Source organism: Acipenser ruthenus, chromosome 3 (assembly GCF_902713425.1).
Source record: "Acipenser ruthenus chromosome 3, fAciRut3.2 maternal haplotype, whole genome shotgun sequence".
Taxonomy (NCBI): Eukaryota; Metazoa; Chordata; class Actinopteri; order Acipenseriformes; family Acipenseridae; genus Acipenser; species Acipenser ruthenus.
This window is the reverse complement of record NC_081191.1, coordinates 84417168-84426336: the sequence shown is the minus strand read 5'-3', so window position 1 is coordinate 84426336 and position 9169 is coordinate 84417168. Positions and strand designations below refer to the sequence as shown.

General features: G+C 39.0%; 1 protein-coding gene across 1 annotated transcript; it reads left to right on the top strand.

Annotated features, from left to right (window-relative positions):
- The first annotated feature begins 2097 nt into the window (after positions 1-2097).
- Positions 2098-4217, top strand: LOC117394961 (5-beta-cholestane-3-alpha,7-alpha-diol 12-alpha-hydroxylase-like). The gene has a single exon (XM_033993741.3). The coding sequence runs from the start codon at positions 2146-2148 to the stop codon at positions 3679-3681; it is 1536 nt and encodes a 511-aa protein (XP_033849632.3). The 5' UTR covers positions 2098-2145; the 3' UTR covers positions 3682-4217.
- Positions 4218-9169: the final 4952 nt, after the last annotated feature.

Here is a 9169-nt window from a genome sequence, read left to right as displayed (position 1 = left end):
CTGTCCGGTTATTAGTTTAGTGTTCCAGCTTGTGTTTAGTTAGTGCTTGTATGAACAGGTGTTTGTTTTTGTTTTCGTTTTATTTTTGTTATTAAATAAAGCGCATCCGCACTTTAAATCTTCAGTCTTGTGTCTGGGTCAGTCTGTTAAAGGGCGAAACGAACCCGAGCCGCAAGGCTCGTTTAGACATTGTAAAATGTCTTATGCATTGAATTAGAAGATCGATCTGAAACCTAACATATACAATTGATTCGGGAAACGATAATATGATTGTTGATTATTTTATTTGTATGTGCTTTGTTTTGCTGATTCAGTTTTTATTAAACGAAAAATATCACTATATGAGCTACAAGATGTACCGTTCAGATCTTTTGCTACATAATCAGTTGTGTAGTCTAGTAATAATATTGACTGTTTACACACAACACACACACATTATATATATATAATATATATATATATATATATATATATATATATATATATATATACACATATATATACACACAGATAAAAAGTACACCCACAAACATGGACATACAAACATGCATTAAACACATACTGCGATTATCTAAGATGATTAAAGACAAAGGTTCTTTATTTTAGAAGACCATAAATTCGCTTTTTAAGAAGTTCAAGTCAAATGGAAATTTATGTTCAAGCTTATGTACAGTATGAATCTCTTCTTCCTCCTTCTCCTCCTGTTCTGTTGATGTCACACTTTCCATGTTTTCCCAAAACACAGCCATATTTACTTTGTATTAGGTAAGAGCAACAGTGGGGGGAGGCAGGGTATTTTTCGAGCTAAATGGGGTGCTATAAAGTACTTTTTTCGGGAAAGAGAATTGACACTTGGGTATAGATGCTGGTGTGTCCAGGCCTTTACAATTATTGCCCACATTGTCAAACAGGTAACACAGTTTAGGCTACAAAATCCAGATGAGGAAATCCCCTTCATTGATGTCACACGCTGGGGTTTTGGATCTACACAACCAATCAGAGACATCCAGTTTAAATACCGCCTACGATTCTAATGAATTGAAATAATTCAGATGAAAAAATAACCAAATATATAGTCTATAAAGAATGGTTTACCAATGATCCTAAGTGAAATTAACTGTTCAATTTGAGTTCATTTAAGAATGTTTTAACTATGTGATTTGTTCCTGCTTGTTCCTTTCTTTTTGGTATTCTATCTAACATGGTATAGTTTTCTGATAACCACTATTGCAACAGCTGCCTGTTTGTTTAATAAAACCTGGATGCCTGAGCGGCATTTTCAGCAATAACGATCCATGATGTGGTACGGAAAAGAAAAGCCAATGCATTTATTATGTTTATTTTTTTAATCACTCTTCCTGCAGTGATTTAGAGGACAGATCTCAAATCCCAGTGCACTAGAGCAGGCATTTTGAAAACAGCTTTGAAACAGTTATAGCAACACATGGGGATGTTCAACGCTATATTTTTCTGAACCCCGCTACTTACTCTTTAACCCTTTAAGTATATAGTTAGAAATATTGAGTTGTAGCCACAAAAAAAAAGTTTTCTTGGAAACGGGGCTGTGTCAGAAATGCCTGTGTTGTGTTAATCAGTAAGAAATACTGATGTAAACCCAAAGGTTAATATTCAAGCTAAAGCGGCTGAAAGCCCCAAAATACCAGCTTGTTTATTTGGTTTTTTTCTCACTAGATGTTTAGTCTTAGTTAAAATATGCAGTTAAAAGTTAGTGCTCCAAAATGTCATGAAATTTCTGAAAATTAATTAGTTTGATTATGAATTAGTTTGATTATTGTTTGTACACAGGCTCAAAACAGCTTTCTAAGCAGAAACAATTTATGCAAAAACAAATGTGTCATCATCACAGCTGCACTCTAGAGTTTAGATATGTGTAATATCCCACAAAATGTTTTCCTGGAAACGGGGCTTTGTCAGAAATGCCTGGAATGATAATTTTCAATTATTGCTGTCCTGTGCAGTGAGTAAACTTTGCAAATATAAAGATGTTTGTTTTTATTTAAATCAGTCCTCAGTCCACCCTGACTGGCTAGCAGACCAAAGGGAGGAGCTAGTCAGTGTCTAGTGTTATTTGCAGCTTTCTCTTAGCTCTCAGTCAGAGCAGTGCTAGAGTAACAGAAAGAAAAAATGTCTCTCTTGCTTCCAGTCCTCCTTGCCTTGCTAATCTCCATCCTCAGTGGCCTGTATTTCTTGGGAGCTTTTCGTAAAAGACGACACGGAGAGCCTCCCCTGGACAAGGGCCCCATACCATGGCTGGGCCACGTGCTGGACTTCCGAAGGGATACAGCCAAGTTCCTGCAGAAGATGCAAGAGAAGCATGGGAGCATTTTCACTGTGCAGTTAGCAGGTCACTACTTCACCTTCCTCATGGACCCCTTTTCTTTTGGCACTGTAGTGAAAGAGGCCAGAGCCAAGCTTGACTTTAACAAGTTTGCTGTACAGCTGATAGAGAAGGTCTTTGGCTACCACACAACGGAAGATTATCACAAGTTCCTGCAAACCTCCAGTAACAAGCACCTGATGGGCGACGGCTTGGTGGTTATGACCCAGGCCATGATGGAGAACTTGCAGAACCTGATGCTGCATAGCGTGGGCTCGAGGAAAGAGCAGAAAGCTTGGAGCCAGGATGGGCTGTTCAACTATAGCTACAACATTGTCTTCAGGGCTGGCTACCTTGCACTTTTCGGCAACAAGACTTCCAAGGAAGCTGGCAGTTTGGAGAAAGCTAAAGAGGAAGACCGAATCCAATCTGAGGAACTGTTCCAAGAGTTCCGCAAGTACGATAGACTCTTCCCCCGGCTGGCATATGGAGTGCTGCCGCCAAAGGAAAAGATTGAAGCAGAGAGGTTGAAGAGGTGGTTTTGGAACAGGCTCTCTGTGCAGAAGGGGGCTAACAAAGACAACATCAGTAGCTGGGTGTTGGATCAGCAGCAGGTGAGAGCTGAGAGTGGAATGAAGGACTCCATGCAGGACAGATACATGTTTCTGCTCCTCTGGGCTTCCCAGGGCAACACTGGTCCGTCCGCATTCTGGCTGCTACTGTTCCTCATGAAGCATTCTGAAGCCATGAAGGCAGTTCAGGGGGAAGTGGACCAGCTCTTAAGGGAAACCGGTCAAGAGGTCACATCTGGGGCCCCACTACTTAATCTCACTAGAGACATGCTTCTCAAGACCCCCATTTTGGACAGTGCAGTGGAGGAAACCCTTCGCTTAACTGCTGCCCCTGTCCTCACCAGAGCTGTCATGCAGGACATGAAACTCAGGATGGCAGATGGACGAGAGTACAGCATACGAGAGGGGGACAGAGTGGCGCTGTTCCCATACACTGCAGTGCAGATGGATCCGGCCGTGCATCAGGATCCAGACAAATTTAAATATGACCGATTCCTGACCCCGGAGGGGATCAAAAAGACTGACTTTTACAAAGATGGTAAGAAGCTGAAATATTATAACATGCCTTGGGGTGCTGGAGTCACTATGTGCCCGGGACGCTTCTTTGCTACAAATGAGCTCAAACAGTTTGTCTTTCTCATGCTGACATATTTTGAGTTTAGGCTACAAAATCCAGATGAGGAAATCCCCTCCATTGATGTCACACGCTGGGGTTTTGGATCCATGCAACCAGTCAGAGACATCCAGTTTAAATACCGCCTACGATTCTAATGAATTGAAATAATTCAGATGAAAAAATAACCAAATATATAGTCTATAAAGAATGGTTTACCAATGATCCTAAGTGAAATTAACTGTTCAATTTGAGTTCATTTAAGAATGTTTTAACTATGTGATTTGTTCCTGCTTGTTCCTTTCTTTTTGGTATTCTATCTAACATGGTATAGTTTTCTGATAACCACTATTGCAACAGCTGCCTGTTTGTTTAATAAAACCTGGATGCCTGAGCGGTGTTTTCAATCTCAAACCCCCTGTGTCTCTCTTGTCTCTCAGTGTATACCCACACCGTAACAGGACACCCCTGTTACACTGCAGTTTAACTGTTTTTACAAAAATTAATTATGATCACTATAATTGAAACTGCATTGTATATAGTTGTAGTTTGTTGTTCTACAGGTAAAGCTGCATGCAGATTTACTACATTGAATACAGAATTGTTTTTAATTGTTATGAAAGACAAGACTTTGCTGAAGCAAACCAGTGATATTTACGTATAATATGTTCTTTTCCAGTAAGCATGTAACACAAGGGAGACTTTAACAGTTTCTGTGAGTGTCTGCTTTGTTGTGTACAGTATTATTAGTATCTCTGTACTGAAATAAGAACAGTCAACATTCAAAGAAAGTGACTACTTTAATTCAATAAATTAATTCAACATAATTGATTTTTTTTTTGTAATTTAAAACTATAAGAATAAAAAGTAGTTTACCGAGACATTTTACTCATAAAACAGACTTCAAAAAACATTCTTAAATAATGAACACAGGGCTGTACCCAGCCATGAAAAATGACAGAGGCACTTGCCTGTGACTTGAACATGCTGTGTTCTGACTTATACTCTTATACTGACTTATACTCATTAATATTCATTTGACTTCTATTAATGTGATTGGCCAGCTGCGAGGATCCTTGCAAACCCACAGCCCAATGAAGTCGACACAACCCTCAACTCAACTACCAGTGTCAATCACGCACTGTCTGAAATAAACATTAAACTATCCCACTTATTTCAAATGCAAAAGTCAAATGCTTCTAAATACACCAGAATGGATATTTAGGTTTTCTGGTTTTCATGTTTTATTTCAGAGCGCTATATGCACACAGTGAGGGATGAAATGCATTTTATTTTGTGGTAAGGTGTAAAAGGACCTAAATAAATAATTAGAATGATTTAACCCTAGGCCCATGCCTCAGGTGCAGCTGGCTATGGCCTTGATGAACACATATATTAAAACCTATATTAAATACATTTAATAAAACATTGTGTCTGCTACTTTTCCTCACCCGTCACATCATCATCACCATCTTCAGCCTTTTTCAGTCCACTGCTGGATGGCCTCCCCAAGATTCTTCCACAAAAGCCTGTCTGCTGCATCCATCATCCATGTTGCTCCAGCGTGTTTCCTAATTTCATCTTGCCATCTTCCTGGAGGTCGTCTTCTTGGTCGCTTCATATCTCTTGGGATCCAGTCTAGTATCTCCTTGGTCCAGCAATGGTCTTTTCTTCTTGCTACACAACCGGCCCACTGCCATTTCAGTTTTTTTTGGTCTTATAATTGTCACGGGACACTCTTTTGGGATTTAAGTTCAAACAGTAGCCAACTACGCCACCTAGTGACTAAATATATGGGGCACTAGGACCCTAACAACACTAAAAACAACACAGGTTCGTAATTATGACCAGTTGGAACTCAGAACAGATCGACCATGACAAGAAAGGCAAACAGTTGTACCATTTCACAATAAACAATGTTTATTATCCTTATAAAATCATTAAAATATGATAATACAATTTCTATAGTACCAGGGGTTACCAAAAATAAAAATAAAAAAAAACAAAGCACACACCAATTTACTAGTGCACAAAGTATCAAAAAATAAATAAATAAAGCACCCACTACTTTTGCTAGGGTGCAAAAGTATACAAAAGAAATGAATTTCAGGCCACCAAATCACAATAACCACCACTGGATCCTCATCAACCGCTCCAGGAAAAGGTGCAGCTAGTGACCCCCCCCACACTGGTGCCAAGCTCCTCCTTGGATGTGGCAGGCACCCCCCCTGGAGACAGAAAAAAGCAACAGCACTGAGTGACTCACAATTATACAGTACACAGAACACCTCAGAGATTAAAATATACTTCTTTATAGTTAACTATACCAATCCATATATTTAAGAGCACAACCTATAGCCACAGGTAATTTAAAATGCAACACCCAAAAATACCACTCTCTATCATAGATATTTATATCAATAGAACAGGTATAAAACCATAAATTACAAGTTGCAGACAAATACCAAATATTGGGTTTATCTCCTTTTAAAAAACACAGGTATCACTCTAGCAGAGAAAATATAAAGGTGCACTAGGGTCCCTAAACAGCAAGCGGGTCATAAACCCTATTAGGCAATGTACTAATCATTAAAAGTGGTCCGGCTACTTCCCTTTTAAACTGCACTCTTTTGGTCCCAAGTCCACTCTCCAGTACAGCCTGCTTGTTCTACTAGCACATTTAGTCTTGAAGATTCCTCTTGGATCCCGGTCTCTGTTCTCCACGTCTCTGCTCTTTCGGGAACTCCTGTGGCTCTTGCAGTTCTCCTCTGCCGTCTCTCTGGTTCTCTGGCTCTCTTCTGTGGCACACTCCCTGTCTCTCGCAGTTCTCTCCGTTGTCTCTATCTCCGCTCTTTTATATCCATCAAACTCCTCCCTTAACTGTCCAGAGCGAATCAGTTGGCAAGACCCATTAACAGTATTTGTACAAACTACATTTCCCAGCATCATTGCGGAAATTGCTTAAAACCTCCCACTGGAAGTGACATCACTCGCTCTCAGCTCCTTCCCAGCCTAGACGCCGTTTCGTACCAAGACACAAGGTAAGACCAAATTTAATATAATAAAAAAACGTGTACATACTGTCATAATAAAAGAAATATAATACATACAATTCACTCCAGTAAAGCAAAATCGAACTAAAAATACCAAACCAATATAACATTTTATAAAACGTGCTCAAAACAACTCACTCAAATAACTCGTGCAGTCTTACTGTGTATACTTCTGGCAGCTGCAAAACGATTAACAAACGTTCCATCATATCATGAAAATCTCCCAAAACATTTGTATATTATAAACGTGGTTGTTATTCGCAATCAAATGGTTCCTAAACTTTCATTTCCTTTAATATAAAACTAATACAATAATCCTATGAGGTGCTTTAAAATACCTATAATAAAAGTGCAAAAAAACAAAAAAATAAGTATAAACATTAAGTCACCCTGTGACATAATAACATTGCATACTTTTGTTTGCACTCTTATCCCCAGCATGCATCTTTCCATACTCCGTTGAGTCGTTTGTAATTTTTGAGTCATTTTTGCATTGAGGGTCCAGGTCTCGTATGCGGCTAGCACTGGCAGCACGCATTGGTTGAAGACTTTCCCCTTGAGGCATAAGGGTAGTTTCCCTTTCAGAACCATGCTTAATCTTCCAAAGGCACTCCAGCCCATATTTGCTCTTATGTCGATTTCGCACATTTGGTTCTCCGTTGCCGAAATTAACTGTCCTAAGTATACATAGTTATTGACTTCTTCAAGCTTGATCCCATTGACTTCAATTGCCTGTGGAGTGGTATATTGATTGAACATGACTTGAGTCTTCTTCAGTCTTCTTCGTTTCATTTTCAAACCCGCTTTGACGCTAGCCTCGTGTAGTTCTTGTATTCTTGTTTGTAACTCTTCTGGGCACGTTGTAAATATGAGGATGGTGTCGGCAAATCGTAGGTGATTCAAGTAGGCTCCATTGATCTTCAGCTTCTTATTTTCCCAATCGAGTGTTTTGAAAATGTCTTCTAGGGTTGCCTTGAAGAGCTTTGGGGAAATTGTATCTCATTGACTAACTCCTTTTTTAATCTTTATTTTTTCACTCTCTTCATTATCAATTTGAGATTCTTGATGACAGTCCCATCCTCTTGTTTGATTGCTAAAATCTTTTTTTCCCCCAAAGATCAGGCTTTGTTTCACGCTTTCTTCATGCTTCGGTTGTTTTCAGTAGTTTTCTCTACCAACCTACAGTTGAACGACCGTGACCCTCGGTAATGTGCCTTATTACTGTCTTGCAGAGCTCAATGTATTCAATCTTTGACTTCAAAGATGCTGTTTGTTTCATTTCCCTTCATTTCTTCATGAGATCTTTTGTCTCTTGCGTGATCTTCTGGTCGCATTTTGTACTCTGTGTTCAAGCGATGTTTGTTGCTGTTTCTTCAATTACTTGCATCACTTCCTCATAGATTTTGTTAACCTCAATTGCATCATCTTTTTGCAGATCTTGAAGAGCGCTGAATCGATTCTTCGGTTCCAGATGAAACACCAGGCTTTGCTTCTGAAGCATTTGTACAGTGATTGTGTTGGATTTCGTCATCACGAGTTTCGCTCTCTCCAGTGCTGTGCTTAGGTATATTTTGCATATTACAAGTCTGTGGTCATGTGGCAAAGTGGTTAACAGTGTGCAGGTGATCAATAATCAGACAGACAACAATAATCCAGGTGCAATGGTGTTTAATGGTTTGTAATCCAATTACCTGATGGTGTATCAGCAGTAAATAATAAACAATGTTAACAGGCAATACAGCGGCGTGTATTGGTCTTGTTAAAATCCACGGTTGGTTCCCAAATAATAAACAGCCCCGTTCTTATTCACCCACATGTAACACAGACACAGACACAAACACAAGTCCACAGTGAGTGCTCGAGTGCTCGAGTGCTCGTTGTGAATATACAGTCCTGAATGAAACAAAGTGCAGTGATGTTGATCCGGGTTTAGTGTTGGCCTTTGGCGACAGCTCCAGATTGTGTTAGCCATCTAAACAACAACAAACAGTATTTAATAACAACAAAACAAAACAAACACTCACAATAATCACAGCACAGTTCTCCTTTTAGTTACCAGGTTTTAACCATTCACAAAGGAACAGATCACATCACTACATCCCCTTTTTATACCGTCACCCATGACCCCTTGGTCAACGAGCGCATCTGCTTCTCCAATCCGTGGATGCCACGCCATTTCCCATTCGGATCATTGGTTTCGTGTACCATCGCTCTGCTCCCTTTCTAGTAGGGTGGTCAAATGTAGTTTTAGATTTCAACAACAAAAAATAGGTTATTATTAACAGTTTTTACTCAACTTAAACATATCTAAAATTAAAATAGAAAAAAAAATTGATTTAAACGTGTAAAAATGCTTTTTTGCGCACCAAATCCTGCTATATTTTCTTCCAGGCAGCCATCTTGGATTTAAGAATAGCACTCTTAAGCTTAACTTAAGCTTTAGGAATTAAAAAAAAATATATATATATATATTTAAACTGTTCAAAGAAAAAGTTCACTCCACGCTTGTTTGTATTTTTTAAGAAAATTAGTTTTTCTTTTAATGCCTGCCCCTAAAAAATTATTCTTCCCTGAATATTTTTTTTAATTGAAA

Coding starts and splice junctions, on each gene's coding strand:
- LOC117394961 (XM_033993741.3), top strand. CDS start 2,146: ATGTCTCTCTTGCTTCCAGTCCTCCTTGCCTTGCTAATCTCCATCCTC.